The sequence below is a fragment of the Urocampus carinirostris genome, chromosome 16 (genome assembly GCF_059441175.1).
Source record: "Urocampus carinirostris isolate Australia breed hairy pipefish chromosome 16, RoL_Ucar_1.0, whole genome shotgun sequence".
NCBI lineage: Eukaryota > Metazoa > Chordata > Actinopteri > Syngnathiformes > Syngnathidae > Urocampus > Urocampus carinirostris.
The window spans coordinates 20093145-20113957 of NC_142364.1; the positions used below are offsets into that span (position 1 = coordinate 20093145).

At 39.1% G+C, this 20813-nt stretch overlaps 2 protein-coding genes across 12 annotated transcripts in view; one reads left to right on the forward strand and one right to left on the reverse strand.

Moving 5' to 3' along the window:
* mapk10 (mitogen-activated protein kinase 10) overlaps positions 1-12835 on the forward strand; it is an 83112-nt gene extending 70277 nt beyond the window's left edge. For 3 of the 9 annotated variants that reach the window (XM_088355905.1, XM_088355901.1, XM_088355903.1), the window contains 3 exons: positions 2129-2206; positions 4437-4575; positions 12516-12835. In XM_088355905.1, coding sequence (XP_088212031.1) covers positions 2129-2206; positions 4437-4575; positions 12516-12543 — 245 coding nt within the window. In that variant the 3' untranslated portion in view covers positions 12544-12835. Of the gene's footprint in view, positions 1-2128; positions 2237-4431; positions 11631-12515 lie in introns of those variants that run through there. The other 6 variants (XM_088355902.1, XM_088355904.1, XR_015853039.1 and 3 more) reach the window with 5 other exon arrangements.
* A 2360-nt stretch (positions 12836-15195) lies between these two features.
* Positions 15196-20813, reverse strand: part of arhgap24 (Rho GTPase activating protein 24) — a 75141-nt gene continuing 69523 nt past the window's right edge. For all 3 annotated transcript variants that reach the window (XM_088319774.1, XM_088319776.1, XM_088319775.1), the window contains 5 exons: positions 20620-20752; positions 20475-20548; positions 18846-18967; positions 17690-18782; positions 15196-16610 (listed from right to left, as the gene is read on the reverse strand). In XM_088319774.1, the coding sequence (XP_088175900.1) occupies positions 16334-16610; positions 17690-18782; positions 18846-18967; positions 20475-20548; positions 20620-20752 (1699 nt within the window). In that variant the 3' untranslated portion in view covers positions 15196-16333. The remainder of the gene's footprint in view (positions 16611-17689; positions 18783-18845; positions 18968-20474; positions 20549-20619; positions 20753-20813) is intronic.

Here is a 20813-nt window from a genome sequence, read left to right on the forward strand (position 1 = left end):
TTTTGCTCCTCTCCAGCCTTTCTCCAGACTCTGGCGCCTTGACTTCCAAACGAAATGCAAAACTTGCTTTCGTCTGAAAAGAGGACTTTGGACCACTCTGCAACTGTCCAGTGCTTCTTCTCCATAGCCCAAGTCAGACCCTTCTTCCGTTGTCTTGAGTTCAGAAGTGGCTTGACCATGGGAATACGGCTATTGTAGCCCATTTCCCGGACACGTCTGTGAACTGTGGCTTTTGATACCTGGACTCCAGCTTCAGCCCACTGTCTTTGAAGCTCCCCCAAATTCTGGAAGCGGCTCTTCTTCACAATTTTGTTAAGGCTGCGGTCAGCTCTCTTGGTTGTGCAGCGTTTCCGGCCACATTTTTCCCTTCCGACAGACTTTTTGTGGATATGCTTTGAAACTGCACTCTGTGAACAGCCTGCTCTTTGAGAAATTTCTTTTTGTGTCTTACCCTCCTGATGGAGGGTATCAATGATGGTCCTCTGGACAGCAGTCAGATCAGCAGTCTTCCCCATACTTGTGATTTAGTTTACTGAACCAAGCTGAGTGTTTTTAAGGCTCAGGAAACCCTCGCAAGGTGTTTCGAGTTAATTAGATGATTCAGGTGATTAGTTGAATAGCCTACTTGTATACTTTTTCATGATATTCTAATATTTTGAGATAGGATTTTTGAGTTTTCTTAAGCTGTAAGCCAAATTCAGCAATATTCAAATAATAAAAGGCTTGAAATAGTTCAGTTGATGTGTAATGAATCCAGAATGTATGACATTTTTGTTTTTTTAATTGCATTACAGAAAATAAAGAACTTTATCACAATATGCTAATTTTCTGAGACAGTCCAGTATACTGTTTATCAAACAAGTAATTTGTGAATTAAGCTTCAGCGCTGTATTTGATCTGTTTTTGTATATGTATGTATTTTTAATTCATTCATATTTTCTTAGTACTTAATTAATTTCATAAAAAGAACAATGTCATCAGTATTATAAATACAGATTGAATCAATATGTTTTTCTTATATTTTCAGATGACTTTAGTGCATATGTGCTATACCACTATCTTGTTCTAGGCCGATACCAGATAGTGATACAACTCATTCATAACACCCTCGACATCTCGCCAAAATAGGAGAACAATTTTAAAGAATTATCTTAAAACCCAACATAATATTTGTGATTGAAATCACTTGAAATAATGACAGTACATTTTTCATCTAACCCTTATTTCCTGATTCTAAAATCAGGCTCCCCACGGATCCTCAAAAAGTCTTAAAAGGCATTGAAGTCATCAGTCTATAAACAAGGCCTTAATTGGCCTTAAAATGTCTTAAATCCAATTTTAGAAAGTCTTAAAAATGTGGGCACATGAATCCCATTTATTCTTGTTTGAACTAAAAATATTTAGTACCATTTGTCAATTGTGCTTTTTAACAATTCACCAATTGACTTTCTTGGCAACATCGTGTGACCACAATCACAGACCTATCAAAACGGTGATGTGGTTTCAGTCGGGCTTCTCAGAGCAGATGCATATCTTAGGTTTACCCACAATACACATAGCAACTCCGGACAGAGACGTTTACTTTGGACCATTGGAAAGTGTCCATTTAATGAGCTTTGCCAGGTAATGTAAACAAGGCACGATGTATTTTGTGCAAGCTTTTTTTTTTTTAGCTTTGTTTCTTTATTATTGTTTTTTTGGTCAACTTGGTCTTAAATTTGATTTCAAAAGACATTGAAAAATCCTTAAAAAGTATTGAAATGAACTTGCCTCAAGCCGTAGGAACCCTGATAATGGCGATATCAGTTCAGCCACCTTCACGACTACTAATACCTTAAAACAATTTTGATATTGGATACCAAAACCTTGCCACCTGTTCTCACCTGATACTACTGTTAAATGTCGAATTTGTGTAGAAGTGGCCCTTATGGACATTGTTTTTATTACAATACCATGCATTATGTTGTGTTAGGATTTCTTGTATTTATTTATGTTTTGTTTTGATGTAATTTAATCTTTCTTTCATCCTTTATTAGTTTTCTTGTCTAACTCTTTTTAAGGTGATTCTATCCATTTTCAGTCATTAAAATATATAATTTTTTATCTTTCTTTCCGGTGTGTTCCACAGAATTGATCTACAAAGAAGTCATGAATTTTGAGGAGAGAACGAAGAATGGCGTAGTGAAGGGACAGCCTTCACCTTCAGGTACTCTCAGTGCATAAGCCTAACTGCTCTGTAAGTCAATTTTATATACAGCCTTACTGGACCCTTTAATTTTCCACACACCCCATTGTCTTGTTTGTCTGTCCTTCACTCTTCTTTAATGATAAATTAAATAATAATTGATTATGTATTTTGTAGACAATATTGAATATTTGTCGACAGTACTCTAGTATGTATAGGGATTTGGGTTTTGGGGAAAGTACAGGCCTCTGTAGTACCTGTCAACCTGTACTATTTTATCACAATTGTTTTATGTAACATTTTAATACACGAGTTTTCAGCCATGGTCAGTCGCTAGACTAGGGCAGTTATGCGTGTCCTACGCCACCTTGTGTTAATTTGGTTTTACGCACATAGAAACTGACCCGTTAATTTCAGTACAGAAATCCCCCCTTTTTTGCGATGGTTGCATACCAGAAAGGTCATGCAATTGTCAAAAAGTAGAAACATTTATTTATTAATTAAATATTGCACTATACATTGAAATCAACGAACACTACTTCTTCACTTCAGATGATATTTTGTCGCCGTCATTTGGATGCTATTGAAAACTGCCCTTTTTGTTCGGAAAAAACCTTCTTCTTAGACAAATTATGTTGATGCTTGCTTGAGGCTGTCCTGGATCCCTTCATCCAATGGGCAGGTGTCAGACATTATGTTCCCCAAATATTTGAAGGTGGGCTCCAGGTTATTGGGTTTGGTGGGAGGTCAGCACTGGACTAACAGAGTATCTCTATCTTCTTTGTGTTAATCATCAGTCCCATTTTGGTGTATTTGGTTAAAGCAACTGAGTGGATGTTTAGCTGGGCCTCTGGTGAATGGGCAACCAGGGCACTGTCACTGGTGTATTGTAACTTAATGATGGTCTCTGAAGTCAACTTGGTAGTTGCTTGTATCCTCCTGATGTTAACCAGGTTACCATCAAGTCTGAGGTCAATAATGGTAACTACAGCCTGCTTCTTTATGCTCCTGCTTAGCAGTGTTGTACCACAGAGGGGGAAGATGTTGAAAAGATCTGTAGCCTGAACACAGCCTTGCCTCACTCGTTCCCGCAACTAAGTGTTCTGGCTGTGTCCTTCAACTACCATCATTTCAGGATTGGAACTGTGAGAGGATGTTGAAAAACTTGTGTGACAACCCAACTCTCTTTAGGACTTGGTCTCTGTTTACTGTGCCTTTTGGACAGGTCGAGAAAAGGCAATGAACAAGTTATTGCTGCTCCCGGCATTTCTTTTGGAGTTGGCGTGTCACAAAGATCATGTCAATTGTCCTCTTATCCTTTCAAGAACCACACTGCAACTCTGGGGTGATCCATTCTGATATTGCATAGTTGCCAAGGACCTTTCCAGCAGTGGCCAACAAAGAGATACCACTACTGTTCGAGTAGATTGATTTGTCTCCTTTGTTTTTGTATATGGCCACAAAAATAAGTTATGGACACACTCATGTCTCCACGCCTCTAAAATGTAGTATTGCATTGTCCGTGTAAAGCTGGGATGCTGTCGGGTACATGAGATTCACAGTTTTTCTGGGTTAAGACTGTGTGCAAGGTTTTTTTGAAGGTTGGGGAGACTTCGAGATCTGTCATAGTAAGATGTTCAGGGAGCTATGCAAGGGCAGCCGGGTCTACTGGGCTGGTTGAGCAGAGTGTTAAAATGCTCCGCCCAAAGGTTCATCATGATAACTTGATCCTCTATTAGTGATGTTTCACCGACAGATGAAACCAGTTTCAGGGACCAGTTTCTAAGGACACAGATGGTTTTAGCTGCATCATAAGAGCTGCATATTGCTTCTATCAGCGTGGTTCTGGATCTTAATTTTACATATGTGTATAACGTCATTAATGCACAGGCAGACACCGGCAGAAACTGTTTAACCCATCAGAATGCAAACACAATGCACGATGAAAGTTTCGGAAGTACTGAAACCGCGATAAGTGAACTGTAATACAGCAAGTGGATACTGCATTCTATTTTATAGCTCTAGATTTTACTTATAGGAGAGTATATACGGTACTTACTATATCGTTTCCACGTGCAACCTACGACACCCAAGTTTCAAAGCCACCTTGTGATGTGTTTTCGTCCAATCACTTTGTATCGGGTCCTGTTTCCCCCTGTTACATGTGTGGCATGATTTTTTTTCAAGCGCCGGGCAAGGGCGCCTCCGGTACATTATAACCGCGGCGCCGCCGTTGCTTCCCTCAGCGCAGGTGCAGCCGTGAACAGCAGCGAGAGTCCTCCCCCGTCCTCTTCCATCAATGACATCTCATCCATGTCCACCGACCAGACCTTGGCCTCCGACACTGACAGCAGCCTGGAGACCTCGGCTGGACCGCTCGGGTGCTGCAGGTGACTAGCCGCCTGCCTGCGCAACCCCGAATTCTTCCGACGCTGAGGGAGAATAAGAACGGCGCTATGGACCCCTTTCCGTGTTTCTAGACAAGTTTGACGTAGCCATGCATCGCGTGCATTGTTGAGGCAGAATGGCAGAATTCATGTCAGTTTATACCCGCCGATTGACAGGAAAATATCATGGATCATCGATAGTGACTTCTCAAATTGACGGTTCCTAATCCCCTGACATAATCCGAGCAACCCAAGTTGTGATGGCTATACTAGTTAACCCCAATTTTATTGTGATTGACATTTAAAATATGGCGATCAGAGCTCTGGTTTGACGTCCCGGGCTAATTTACAACAACAAATGTTCACTGTAACAAGCAGCCGGCTAGCTGCACAGTGGCATTGGGTTGAGCCAGGTTATATTAGATATATTAGTAATCTCTTGGTTAACACAGTTAATGGGGACCAGAATCACCCCCCCCCCCCGACAATACGTAGATTTACAAATAAAAAACACATAATTGAAGCTTAATGAATGGTCTTTATTGTCATTTTACAAAAGTACAACAAAATTGGAGGGTTTCTTTTTTCAGTGTAAGAAAGCGATTTAGAGAGTGGCTGGCTAGCTTCTTGTACAAACTAGACCCATACGCGCGTGTGGTGTAGGGGTTAGGGTTTAAATAATTTGATTTCAGGGACTCTTCATTCAGCTAGCAAACGGCGCACCATAATCGGCAAGGCGTTTTGATTTAGAGAGTGGCTGGCTAGCTTCTTGTCAGCATCAGGTATCCTCACACTGAGCCAAGTCTCTGTTATGATTAAAATACAAATGTCCCGAATGCAGTGATTTCCCATGAGTTGTAGCTCCAAGTCTTCTGTTTGATAGATAAATCATAGGTGAGATACAGGCTTGGCAGGGGTAATTTGAGAGAGTTGTTATGTAGCCTAGCCGTAGTTGGCCTGACCTGCACCATGATATCTTACCTGATATGGAATGGTCACTGCAAGTGCGGACATATCTTTAGTCCAGTCAGTTGTTTTCATGGCTTCCAGCCACAGGCTTCTAGCCACAGGCTCCAAAGTTGCTTTTGAAAATGTCTGTTTCTTAATGGAATTACAAAAAAAAAGTGCACACAACAGCCAGGTATGTTGGTTTTGTAAATTGCGACTCTAAAACTGCAACTCAACATGCAAATCTTCTCTTGCACCGTTCGAACTCGAACTACTACTTCTGCTGTTTTGGGTCAACAATGCACGCGCATCCTGCGGTGATCCGGTGATGAGTTAGGCTGGAAAGGGGTCTATATGAAAAGGAAAAAAATTGAGAAAAATGTGAAACAATCATTAGAAAATGACCGAGCCTGCGCGATGTCATGCTAAATCGAAAACTAAAAGATTGCAGCAATGTTTAAAATTATACTCTTATGTGGATGAACATCTAGTTGCTTTGCTTGTATTAGATCACGTACAAAACAGTATATTGCATACAAAAAGCAGCTTTGAATTGCATCAAACTTGAACGAAAAAGCATCACAATGGCTGGCTGCTGCCCTTCTTGCCCCCCCCCCTTCCTCTTTCCAAAATCTGTTTTATATGCCCTTGTCTTTGAACTCATCACGTGACTTTCATCTTGAGCAACCGTTAGATAAGAGAGGACTGAACCTGCCATGTGTAGAAAAAAAGGTAGGGTGTTTTGTTTGAGGTGTCCTTAAAATTTCTCTTTTGAATTTGTGTTAACGATGCTAAACTGAGTTCAAAGAGCCCGTATCATTTTTTTTTTTGTTTTTAAGCGTATTTTTGGAACACATCAGGTAGGAAAAAAGGGCAAGATTTTATGCACGTCACTGCAATTTTTTTGGCAACGTAACATTAAAGTGCCTGTTTCAAGAACAGTCCAAACACCAACCCAAACCTCCAAAAAGTGTTATATTTTGTCATTTATCTTGTCCTATATTTTTTTTCATATAATTCTTTGCTACAAAATGTTATTCAAGTGAGGGGGCGGGTCGAACTGACTGAGCTTTTCACCTATTGGTTAATCAGGGATGGATGAATGGGCTATAGGTGAAAAGCTCAGTCAGTTTGACCCGTCCCTCATTTGGATAACATTTTGTCGTGGCAAAATACTTGACAAAATACACAAAAAAATGCATGACAGAATACACCAAAAACACATTAAAAATAATTGACAAAATAAATATCAAAAATAATTAAACACCTAAATAAATAGTGTAATAAAAACATAACAAAATAAATGACTAAGTTGCATTCATTTAATATATTTGGGCACTACGTGATTTATTTATTTGTTAATTTATTTAAATGTCACATATTTGTATATATTTATGTATCTATACTATTATTTCTACATATTGCAGGATTGGTCCTGGGCGTGTTTAAATACACCACAGCATGTAAATAATGTAAGTGTGTACAGGCAAAGGGCACGCGGATTGGGACTAATGGCCAGTATGCTAAAAGCTTCTTATTTCACTTTGATAAAACATCTGTGGTTAAAATCTATTTATTTTATTACAGTTTAAAATAAAGGGCCAACGCAATCTTATCTTATTTTAGTGACAAATTGCCATTGATCAAAAACATTTTCAGACAACTTAAAAAAACGCAAAACATTCAATGAAAATTTAATTTAGTTTAGTAGGCACTCAAAATAAGGAGAGAAGACATTAAATTAATTTCGAGCTCGCAAGGAGAACAGGAGAAGACCGTAAGAAAACCCCCAAGATGCAAAAGTTCCTTTGTAAACTTTCCAGGTTCTGAATTATTACATGGCAACAAGAAGGGATGAAATACCATCACAAGCCTTAGAAAAGGCCGGTATCGATACCGATACTTATACCTTGAATTAGCACTTACTCATCGCAGCTTAGAAAATCCTTTCTGACCCACATGATTTTATCATGTTTCACTGCCTAACAAAATTCAACATATTGTTGCAATATATGTTTTTCAGTGTAATTTAAAGACTTGCTAGTATTTATGGCCAATCCATAAATAAATAAGTAAAATCATAGAAAAACATCAAACAAAACAACAGTTTCTAAACAACAAACTGTTTTTACTGTTATAACTATGTTGTACTGATGTTCTACAAACAAATGTTTGCCTGAACACAAAATTGTAGTGTTGAGTTCAACCTTGAGTAGAAATAAGGTGGAAAGACATCAATGGATTTTGAACGTCCAAAGAGACCAGGGAGAGAAACCTTCAGATAAGAGAATTCCATTCCCCGTTTTAGAGCCCCCTCCCGCTTTTATTGTATTTCCAATGTTACAAAAAACAGATCAGCCCTGTTGTTGAATGATGTAATAGTCAAAATTACAAACAGCAGTATGCGATAATATTTAAAATAAGCAACTGGCATCCTACGAAATCTCGTGCACAGTTGTCCAATATTAAGGAAAAGTATTCTATTCATGAAAAAGTTTTTTGCGGTTGTAGCTCGAAATGTTGCGTGCCTTTTGATAAAGACAAAAAGGACTTTAGTTTTTCAAATGCATGGCAACACTTAAGTTATTTTTGCCTTAAAACTAGCAAATATTAGTTAAAATGCAAGGAGTGAAATATTGTGTTTTTTCCTCAAATTATTAAACGCCAAAATTGATCACTTGCTAGTTTCACCACGACTAAAAATCCATCAATCATGGTGTAAAACCTGCAGTACCGTAAATGGCCTGCAGGGGGTTACTGTCTACAGAATAAGCTACAGTGTTGTGTTGTGTTCAGGGTCCGGTCGGTCGGGGAAATGTTCTCTCGCTTTCTCTCTATCTCTCTCTCTAAACAGGGTGCAGCTTTCCACTGTTACGAGGATTTTTCCTTCACATTCAACACTGAAAGTGTTTATTATTTTCATTGTTTTTGCACATTACGCTATATTTTCAAGCAATTGTATGCTATATCTTGACATTTCCGGATTGTTTTTATATATCTTGTTGAATTCCTGAATGTAAACCCAACACCTTGTTGTTACACTTACATCTTCACCCACACATGAAGAAAGAAAATAAATACAAAGTAACAGAAAAACAAGAACGTTGCCTCAAATGCATTGCAGGCAGGGTTGGGTAGGGTTACTTTAACTGGATTACTTTCAATTACTTTTGGATTACTCCAATACCAAATATCCTAATAAAAGACAAAATAAACAAAATATGAATAAAATGATGACTCACAACACGTGGTAAGCTTTATCCCCTGGCTTTGATCACTTTGATCTCCGGCAAAACTAACATAACAGAAAACAAAATGAAAATAAATCCAAACAGCTTGCCAACATCATTTTTGCCGTTCCATGTATTCCGTTACTCCCCAAGCCTGCACAAAATTTTGTCATTTTATTCATATTTAGTTTATTTTGTCTTTTATTAGTATATTTGGTATTGGAGTAATCCAAAAGTAATTGAAAGTAATCCAGTTAAAGTAACCCTACCCAACCCTGATTACAGGTAAACCTTACTTAATGGCATCTGATTGGTTGAATTTCGACCCCAAAAAATTGTCTTATTCTGAGTGTGACCAGTCAAAAAATAAATCCCGACCACTTATTTTTTTCCGTCTAATTTGACGGTTAACATATGACATTCAAACGTTCCTGGTCTTATATTTAGACGTTTTAATAAATAAACACCAGAAGAATGTGCAAAGAAAGACAGGTCATAAAAAACAAGCACTGTCTATACGTTTAAACTTTACTAGACACTCAAACTAAGGAGAGAAGACCTCAATGGATTTTGGACTTGCAAGGAGGACAAAGGGAGAAGCCTTCTGATAAAGAATTCCAACCAGTTCTAAGGCCCACACTTGAGCCCTTTCTTTTCATTATATTTCCCAGGATACAAAAGAAAATCCGCCCTAAAGGGTGTGGACATTAAAAAAACAGTAACATGATTGGCCGATAGCAACAATGATGTATTGTAAACAGTGCATAATAGTCAAAATAACAAGCCACAGTGAGGTATAATAGTCAAAATAGCAAACTGGTATTCTTTGAAAACAGAATAAACCTATGACACAAACAAACATAGATATTTGTGTAAATAACTCAAATCATACAAAATAAAATAAGATTAATTTAAAGTGAATGAATAAATGCACGCTATGTTCATTCAAAAAATGCAGATAAAATATATATTTGAGTTACTTTGTATTTATTATTTAATTCTTTAAGCAACAATAACGAAAAAAACAAGATATTTGAGTCCTTTCTGATTTGTTGGCACTGAATGTAAACGTTGAAACAAATCATGTTTTCATTATTGTATGATTGAGTGTGTTTCGCATTTATGTATTTAAAATAAATCAGCAAATCAACACAATATGAATATAAAAACACAACTTTGTGAGAATCCTGTAATTATTGTTCTCGTTTTGGGGAATTCAAATATAAAAGTGTGTGTTGACGTGTTTTGCCACTCTAAAAAGTTGAATGAAAGGAAAATAAATCAGAGGCGGGGAGCTGTCCCGTCAAAAAAAGGATATCCAAACTTATTTAGAGCAGCAAAATATTCAGCATTTTCTCATTTATAAAATGTCCATGTATTCACAGAGGTTTGCAAAAGTATTGCTCCCACCAGAGTTATTTCGATATATTGCCATATTTCAAAATATTTTTCAAAAATCAACAACATACAAAACACAATCAACAAATGGAAAATGAAAAGTAGGTGTTGCCAAAATATGCCAACCTGTGAGTTACTTCTTTGTACTACCCCATTTTGCTGAGATCACAGTCACGAGTCTTTTAGGCAAAGTTTTGCACATTTTGAAACATAAATATTTGCCCATTCTTCTTTACAAAATAGTTCCTCGAGGTTTGATGGTGATTAATTGTCCACAGCTTTTTTTCAGATCTTTCCACAAACTCTCTCGAGGATTGATGTCTGGACTTGGCCATTCTTACACCTTTATATCAAAAGTTTTAGACCATCCCATTGTAGATTTTGCTTTATGTTTAGGTAGGTTGTTCTGTTGGAAGGTGGACCTGTGCCCCATTCTCAGGTCTCTCTTAGACTCCAACAGATTCTTTTTGCCAGAATTGCCCTACATGTGGCCCCATCTATCGTCCCATCAACTCCAACGGTTTTCCTAGTCCCTGCTGAAGAAGAAATCCCAGGGCATGATGCTGCCACCACCATGTATGACAGTGGGAATGGTGTTTTCGGGGTTATTCTTACTCCAAACATAACGCTTTGCATTCATCTCAAAAAGTTCAATTTTGGTCTCATCTGACTGGAGCCCCTTGTTCTTCATGTTATTTGTGTCTCTCACCAAACGGTATTCTTTCAGAAAGTGGTTTCTTCTTGTCACTCTTCCAAAAAGGGTAGATTTATGCAGAGTATGACTCATAGTTGTCCTTTGCACAGATCATCAGGGAACTTCTGGAGTCAGTTGGCCTAGTTGAGAGAAAAGAGGCATTTTTTTTTTCATTTTTTATATAATATAAAGTGTTGAAATAATTTGGTTCCACCTCAGCATTGTGTCTCACATGGTCATGATTCTTAGAAATTATTTACAGTTTTTAATCTTTTACCCTGAAATGAGGCAATATGGCAAAAAGTTCTTGTCAGGGCAATACTTTCACTTGGCACTGTATGATATTTCCATGAATTTATTTGTCATTTTTTCGACACAGTTTTTGTTGCCATGTTGTAAATAACAAAAATCCAAAATTGCAATAAAATAAAAACCCGGGATGGCACTGAAAACTTTAACAGAGTTGCTGATGTGTAATAGGTGTATAGGTCATCTGAATCAGGTGACAATCTACCGTTTTTCTTCTTTTACTCTGGATTGTTTTCACTTGTCATCAAACATTTTGCGGTGACGGTAAAATGAAAAAAAAAGCTTGCTGATGATCTTAAAGCTTCAGGCAAATAAAAGTGTGAAAAATGTTGCAAAAAAATAAATGAAAAAAAAAGTGAGATGAAAAATGAGAGCAGTTAGTCCAAACACATTTTAAAGGAACCGTGTATGTAAAAACAAAACAATAGTATGTAATGTATGTTATTGAAAAATAAACAAAAGCTTTGATCTTGGATAAATGTGTGGTCTTTTTTATGGACTTTTTGCATACTATTCAATCAATTATAGTTTTATATAGTGTAATTAATATTTAATCAATGTTAATGTTTGAATATAATTTTTCCCCCTGTACTTTGAGGTGGAAGCGATTTCCAGTTAGTAAAAATGTATAGTCGATATTTTTTATGATATTGTTTTTTTTTTTGGTATTTATCTTAGGAGTTTTTAAATCACACACACACACACACATACACACACACACACACACACACACACATACATACACACACACACACACATATATATATATATATATATATATATATATATATATATATATATATATATATATAGGGCAGCACGGCGGCACAGTGGTTAGCGCGTGTGCGGCACAGTTCTAAGGTCCTGGGAACCTCCTGTGTGGGTTCAAATCCAACTACCGGACTTCCTGTGCGGAGTTTGTATGTTCTTGCGCGGGTTTCCTCCGGGCACTCCGGTTTCCTCCCACATTCCAAAGACATGCATTTCAGGTGGATTGGCCGGTCCAAATTGTCCCTAGGTGTGAATGAGCGAGCGAGTTGTCCTTGTGTGCCCTGCGATTGGCTGGCAAACAGTTTAGGGTGTCCCCTGCCCACTGCCCGATGATTGCTGGGATGGGCTCCAGCACTCCCGCGACCCTACTGAGGATAAGCGGTGCAGCTAATGAGATGAGATGAGATATAAATAGTTTGAACAGTCTTTTAAAAATTCCCCCTCCGTGACAGGTTTGCAGTGCTTGGCCATCAGCGTTGCGACATCGTACCTCGTCTTTGATGCGGATTTCAGTGAAATACATTACTCCAACTACCACTTGTCCTGGAAGCAGCAGCCCTCACAATCAACTTTCCTTTTTTTTTCATTTACAGTCGCCTTCCGGAAAATGGGGTGGTCTAAAATTCTTGCAGAAAGCCAAGGGCAAGGTGACCAAAGGACTACTGCCATCATCCGGGAAAATTTGGATTTTTTTTCTTTTGTACACATTTATTTTATATGGCAGTCAACATCTTACTCATTTGATGACCAGTAAAAATGTTATCATTGGCCCTAACTTTGTACTTTGGACATGCACGCTTTTGGTAATTTCCATCAAAATTTCTGATCTTTCTAAATAAATGCTTACCTAATACTGCCTCTGGCTGCTAGAGGGCAGTAAAAGTATACATTTTTTTTTTTGTTTTTTGCTAATTTCAAAACCATTACAATAATTAGAGCAAAAACTATATATTTTTCATAGCACCCATTTGGGTTTGTATAGCATGTTGATTTGGTTCAGATGTAAAACTGCACCCACTCAACTGTTAAAATAAACCAGTTAACGCATTCAGCGCCAAACATGAATATCATTTCTTCCCATCGTTTGTAACTTACTGTGTTATGCTCAGTGTTGAGCACGATACTTTAAAAAGGTAATTAAAGTTACTCACTACTTCTTCCAAAAAATAACTGAGTTAGGAATTGAATTACTCAATAAAAAAGTAACTATTTCAGTTACTTTAAAAATAAGTTATCTGTCAAATAATTTGAAATTTTCTGAGCAAATACAAAAGACGCGGCAACGTCTTTGACTGGAGTTTACTTGAAGGGATGGGAATTCCGAATGATTTTAGAGAAACATTTTTTTCCCGGCTCACATCACTAAAAAGAGTCGATTTTTTTGGGGGTTCCGAACGGCTCTTTAGGTTGTTTTTGTTGCTTTAATCTCTACATCATCAGTTATTATATGTAATATGAAAAAACAGGAAACCAAAGAAAAAATCCAATAACAAAAGGAAAAAGATAAATAAAAGAGAAAAGAATACACTTTACATTTTTATATAAACACATTAATGCTGAAAAGCACAGGAAATATGATTAGAATATTTATAAATCTTCCAAAAAATGTTTTAACCTTGTCTATGCTCCACAAATTTAAAGTCAACAAAACAGAATCTCCCCAATATATTTATATTGACCAATCGCAAGAGCGAAAAAGTGTCTCAGACGGAACGAGCTTTGGATTGGTAGGGAGCCAGCTCCCTTCATTCACTCAAGAGCCGTCTTACAGAGACGTTTCGTTCTCAAACGACACCAGTCGGGTGCTAAAATTTTTCGCTAATCAGCCCCCATTCGCCTTTTTTTGCGGCACTTTAGTAAAGACTATATTCGTGATCGCTATCCAACTATATGGTAGTTGCTGGTGACATGATCCAAAAAGAAGTGACATAAACAACCGCGCCGCTGGAAGGAGCGTCGTTGTGCAGGGACTCGCAGTCATTGGCATTGTGCAGCTGCTTTTGACAATAAGTAACGGCAGCGGCAAAATAACAAGTTAGAATACCCCGTTACTGAAAAAAATAACGCTGTTATGTATTGGCGTTATTCCCAAGACTTGTTATGCTTTAAAAAGATCCTTTGCCATCCTTTAGAAAAAAATAAAGAAAAAAACTACAGTGGAACCTCTCAATTCGAACAAATCGGAGTCAGACCAAAAATTTCGAGAAATTCTTGCTTTGCTGTTCGATCAAAAAATCGGAGTTCGAACGCCGGTAATGCGCGAGTGCGTACGCTAGGATGCGATGCTGAGCGGCGTACGGGTGTAGATTGCTCTTTTTGTGACCAACTGTTATCGCATGCGGACGTGCTTCGTTTTGCTTTTGCTTTTAATATAGGTGTACAAAGTGTTTTAGCCCCTAATTATGCCTCCGAAGAAAGTCAGTGCAAGCAGCAAAATTGCTAAAAGTGAAAAAAGAAAAGTAGTGCGTACAACTATTGCATTTAAGAAATAAATAATAGCTCCACCGTCCACCTGCGCCTTCTGCTGACCACCACAAAGGTAAGAAATCCTATTCATAATTCTTTTTTTTAATCCTTTTTTTTAATTTTTACACGTTCATGTCAGCGTAATCTTTCGTACGGAAGATTACGATAACGCGAATGTACGATTAGCCTGTGTTAGCTTCATGTTTACGTTAAACATTCAGGGTGTTGGAACGGAGCCCAACATTCAGGGTATTGGAACGGAGCCCCCTTTCCAATGAACCGCTCTCCACTTGTTGTGGAGACCAGGGTGCTAAATGACTTGTAAACGAACTGATTTTTTATTTTTACACGTTCATGTTAGCGGAATCTTTCGTACGGAAGATTACGATAACGCGAACGTACGATTAGCCTGGGTTAGCTTCATGTTTACGTTAAACATTCAAGGTAAACATTCGGGGTGTTGGAACGGATTAAAACGATTTACATTATCTTTAATGGGAAAAATGATTTCGGTGATCGAACAAATCGGTTTTCGAACAGGGTTCTGGAACGGATTATGGTCGAGAACAGAGGTTCCTCTGTATAAGAAAAAACGGTTCAGTTACTTTAGTCTTTCAATTATCCTTTGTGCATTTTAGGACTTATTTTCAGTTTCACGCTAAAATACTGTGACATGTAATGTTCAAACAATACACACTGTCCCTTTAAAAATGGCATTAAGATTGTTTATTTCTAATAAAAACATTCTCACACATTTCTTTGAATATAAACTCAAGGAAACACTGAAAGAAGAGTCAAAAATGCCCATTTCATTTTGTTGAATGCATTTTATTCTTACATACATAGATATATATATGTATATATAAAATCATTTTTTTTATCACATGTGTGAATTTTTCCACAACAGTCACAGTCCCTCACCCTTTACCATTAAAAAAATGAGTTCTGTTGAGGGTGCTGCTGTTTCGGTTATCAACATCATTCAAACAGGGCTGTTTGAATGGGGCAATTTATTCCTTTGCTCATATATTGCTATGCTAACCTAGCATGTAGACTCATTTTTTTCACCTGTATTGACCAGCAGCAGGTTTAAAATGACCGTCTTGTACCAGATAGTTTATTTGGTTGAACACTGAACTAGCTTGCTACACAATCGCTGCTCTTTGTGTTTATTTTTTGGTCATTAACCCGACACACATTGAAAAAAGGAAGTAAGTGCACATATACAGTGAACATTTCCGTAAATTTAAATAGCACATGTAGGCATTTTTTTCTCTTTATACGTAGGTTTCTTCTTACTTTTCTCGCTTTATGTACACAAGCATAACAGACAATGAACGAGGACCAAGAGTTTTGTACAGGACGCCACAGATTTTTAAATAGCATTTTATTTACACAAAGTTTCACCCAGACGGCACCTAAGGCGACGTCATCTTTTATATTATGTCAAAGTTATTCAAAAACAAGTGTGCGGATTTGTTTTCGAACGTTAAATCGCCCTTTCAAAAGTGTCGTACTCCTCACTAGCAGCTAGCTGCTATAGCTGATACCGTATCAGTAGCAACATCGTTATTTTTGTGTATTATATTACTGTAATTATACATAGAACCTTTCCAGGTACTTTTGTACAGTGCCTACCGAAAGTATTGGCCTGACCAAGAATTTTTTCAAGACGTAAAAAACCTCTAGAACCATACTGCTGTGATCGCAGCAAAATATTTATTTACCGTGTTTGCTTTTTATCCATGCGTTTTAAGCATGAAATATGGCAATATGTCCAAAAGTTTTTTGGGGGGCAATACTTTCGCAAAACACTATCATCTTCCAACTATTCAGCTGTTATAATTTCCAGCTCCTATTTTTTTTTTTGAGCAATATACTACCCAAAAGTTACAACTGGAAGCTTAACCCTGCTCGTCTTTATGGGTCTATGCGCAGCCCAACCTCACTGTATCCAGATAGGGTTGCTACGATCGGGCCGTCGAGGATCCAAGGTGGGGGCCGAAGCACCGTTACCCCCGGTGGCAGTGAGGTCACTGAAGGTGGAGAAGAACTGCTCCATCTCCTTCTGCAACATGTGATTGCGGCGCTCGGCATCCTCTTTGGCACGCTCGGCGTTGCGCAGTTTGATCTCGGCCATGGTGTATTTCTTTCGCTCCTGGTCCAGCTCCTCGTGCAGGTTCACCATCTCAGATTCCAGGTCCAGGTTGCGTTGCTCCAAGCTGGAATGTAAGTAGTGTCATTGGAACTTTGATATTGTTGGGATATTGCAAATAAAGTCATACTTGAATGGAGTTCTTTCATTTTCCAGTAATCTATCTCCTTGGTTCCTTGCTAATTCATTGCCTTTTTCGTCATGTTCCAAGCTCTTGTTTATTGAGTGTACAGAACCCTTACCTGATCTCCTGGATTAAGAGCACCGCCTGATGCCTAGTGAATTATTGGACTGTTGACTTTGCTGCTCGTAATTACTGGATCATGGAACATTTTGCCTCTCTATCGGATAATGCTCGTTTCCCTCTGGTGTCCTGGATGTTGTTGCCTTGCTGCCTGCCTTCCTGACTCTATCAATCCGTGCTCTATTAAAGGACTTACGTTTAATTATACTAATTAGTGCTTCTGGATTGTACTTCTGCACCATACAAAGTTCATGAACATATCAGTTTGATTATTTTCATCATCAGATTATTCATTTAGTTGTAGTTGTTGCACCTCATGATTATCTATGTATTTTATTGAAGTATTTTTTTCTTGGTGAGTAATCAAGATAATGCCTCGATACTTATGGATTTTGTAAATGCTCAGGAAGGGGTGCTCCACCACTTAGTCAAATATATATTTTTCTCTGAGCTAGCCTGTCTCTCTGACATATAAATTATGGTCAGCCATAGTGTCAGGGCATTTGCGACCCCCCACGCACTCAGCTAGTTCTGTACTGCACAGAATATAATGTTTTTTGTTTTTATTTCTTTTATTTCAATAAAAACCTTAGCGGAACTACTTTGGTCCAGCGCTTATTCCACTCATTGAAGTCTTGCAGAACCCGGATGCAGATTTGAGCAAAGGTCTCTCCCTACTTCAATTAGAATCATAAAAATGTATAGTAATGTATTCTTGAAACAATTTGAATAGCTTTTATTCAGTGGACTTCAAACATAAAGCCAAAAAATGGACCATAGGAAAAATGTTTTTATGAGATAGACCCACCTTTATATGTTTAATACAGTATATTGGCCAATGAACTAAACACATACACACATAATTTAACAGACATATTGTTAATGTGAGCTCATCCTCTCACCTCTTTATCCTGGTTTCATAGTCCGACTTCTGCTTGAGCATCTCCTGCTTGAGACTAGTCACCAGGCTGTGCAGAGCGCTATGTCCTCCATTGTATTTGTTCCCATGTTCGCCGCAGTTTCTCACCACCCCGTCCCCTGCAGTCTCGTCCCCTCCCGAATCCCCACCGCCACCGATGCCGTCCTGGTTTTGGCCGTCCACGTCCTGGTAGTGGCAGCCGTAAAAGTCCGGCTCAGGGCAGGTGGTGGTGGAGGAACGGCAGGAAGTTGAGTTGTCTGGCAGGGAGATCTCACAGGAGGACGTGGACCAGGTGGCACTGTCCACGCTTTGTTTGTCCTCACAGCTGGTGCTGAGACAGGCAACATGGTTGTGCTGCTGGAGGTTCTGGTGATTTAGGTGCACGTTATCATACGTGGAGAGACGGTTCTGGTTACTCATTTGATCCCCATTGGGGTAGTCCCGCGAACCTTTGTTCGCGTCCCGTAAAGTGACACATCCGTTGGGTACCCAGAAACCGCCGCGTCCGTTGAGGACCGCAGCTACCGCATCGGGACCGGAGACGGCCATGCGAAGAACTCCGTTGGTATTCCCACCTCCCGTAACTCCGCCAGTTCCCAGTTTTGTGCCCGAACCCTTTAGCGTCCCATTCCGGCGTCCAGGTAAGCTCCCTCCGCTCATCAAATTCGGACACTTGTCCAGGCTCGGATCCGAGGAAGGTGGCGAGGAACTGAAGGATCCGTTGGTTACGATCCCGCTTCCTTTACTGAACGCGGGGTTCTTTTTAACGGTAAGCGGCGGGCTTCGGGTATTGTGAAAGCATCCCGGAATGTTCCGTGGGCTTGCGGAGCGCGGGGATCCTCGGTCGTCGCCAAGGGAATCGGGCGCCTCCCAGGCGCACTGGTGTACCGCCTGCACATTGTTGTTCTCCACGTTCTGAGCCACAGCCGCCACCTGGGCCACAGGTCGCTTAGGAAAGTCAACGTTATTGTTATTGGCGAGCTCCGGCGGGCCAGCGGGACTGTCCTCTTCCTGAGGGAAGAGCGTGTCGTGCCGGCCAATCAAAACCGCCATGAGTTGCTGTACCAGGACGGTTCCTGCCCACAAGACAACAATCAACCGTTTGGCACTGAAAATTCTGAGGAGCTTTAAATACCAACCTTCCATGATGGCAACCGGATCCTTGAATTTTGGCCACAGGATGTTTGGCCCAAACACTGTAGCCAAGTTCTGCACGCTCATTTTATTCACTCCAGAATATGACTGGACCTCATCAAGAAATCTGAGTGAATAAACATGTGATGTTTACATTCATTTTTTTACAGAAACAAAGTGTAACATTTGTAATACTATATATAATTGTCCTATCATAGTGACCGTCTCTAAGCACTACGTTGGAAATCTTTTTTCAACATTTCATCCTGGTAGTCTTTATGTTAATCAAATGCTTGAGGCTGTAAAAAGAGCTTGTTCTTTGCTTTTAGTGTATAATGGAGTATTTAATTGTATAAAAAAATCTAAAAAAAAACAACTTTCGGATTTACAGATTTCGCCCATCAAGGGTTCGTTTTGGACTGTAACCCCTGCAATAAGCGAGGGATTACTGTTCTTATTTAGTTTACCAAATCAATTTATAAGTAGCACTACATTACTGTTTTTGCATGTATGGATATCAGGTGACATTACTTGTGAAGATACAAACCCAATTTTAGGTTTTGAGAATTGGCTGTCTTCAAGGCGATGTTTCATGGAACTCCGAATTTTAATTTAAAGGAACGATACGACCCTAATTCAATAAAAGTCTAATATGGAGATTCCAAAGGAATTCTTAAAAATATATAAGTGATTTTTGGGGTATGGAAGTTAATTTTATCTTTTAGTTTTATGAGTATTGATATTTGTGTCTGTATCAATGACAACTCTAGAGTAACATACAAGTTTTGAAAAAAAAAGGTATGACATATCTCTGTTTTCATCAAATTAACAGTGATATATTCATTATCAGTGGCGCGGCGGTTGGGTGGTTAGCGCGCAGCCCCAGAGTGCAGAGGTTCAGGGTTCAAGTCCAGCAACCACAGTCTACTCGTTTGGAGTTGGCATGTTCTCCCCGTATCTGCGTGGGTTTCCTCCGGGTACTCTGGTTTTCTCCCACATTCCAAAAACATGTATTTCAGGTTAGTTGGCCAAATTGTGAATGAGCGAGTGAGTTGTTCATCTTTGTGTCCCTGCGACTGGCTGGCAACCAGTTCAGGGTGTCCACTGCCCACTGCCTGAGGATAGCTGTGATGAGCTACAGCACCCCCTACTGAGGATAAGCAGTGCAGATAATAGATGGATGGATATTCATAATCAGTAATTCTTTATCTTTATTTTCAATTTTGGTTTTCCTTTTGAGTTTTCCCCCCAGTAGTGTGATTTTCAATGACCCTATTGGTTATTTTTTTCCCCCAATAATAAGTAAGATCGGGAGGCTTCTCCTGCTACTGGTAACCATGTATACCAGGATATCTGTTTCACGTTGGGGAGCAAAAAAAAAAAAAAGACAGCCTGAAGAAGGCAACAGGCTGTCCTTTCCAAAGACACACCACAGGAATTGGTTCATCTACGACCCAGGTGGTTAAGGGATCTGTTAAATGTGAACTTTTCCAATCACCGTTTTTCCCCCATGCATTTTATTTTCTCAAATCAATCAAGTATTTAGAAAAGCTTAATTATTCATTATTATATTGCGGTTTCTTTCTCTCAGTTCGGCTTTCCAATTTCCAGACAAAACCAGAAGCTTTAGGTACCTGCAAATGTACTTGAGAAGGTTGTAGTTGACTGTAGGTAAACCTTCCACAAGCTTCCTCAGCTCTTTCATCCCCTGCAGAAGATACAAAACACAACTTACTCATATTGATAAATGTGCAGTCTGTGACGCCCTCCCCTGCTTACCGTGTCATCCTCCATGCCAAATAGCTTGGTGCATGCCAGGAAATCGTCGTACTTGTGGAAAGGAACGACCGGCTCAGGGAGCTCTCGGAGATAGAGCTTAAGTAGCGAAGCTACTGTGTGAACGTCTGTGTTGCTGTAAAAAACAAGTGGAGAAAGGAATTGAGTGGTCTTTCTTCCAGACCTAAATACCGTGC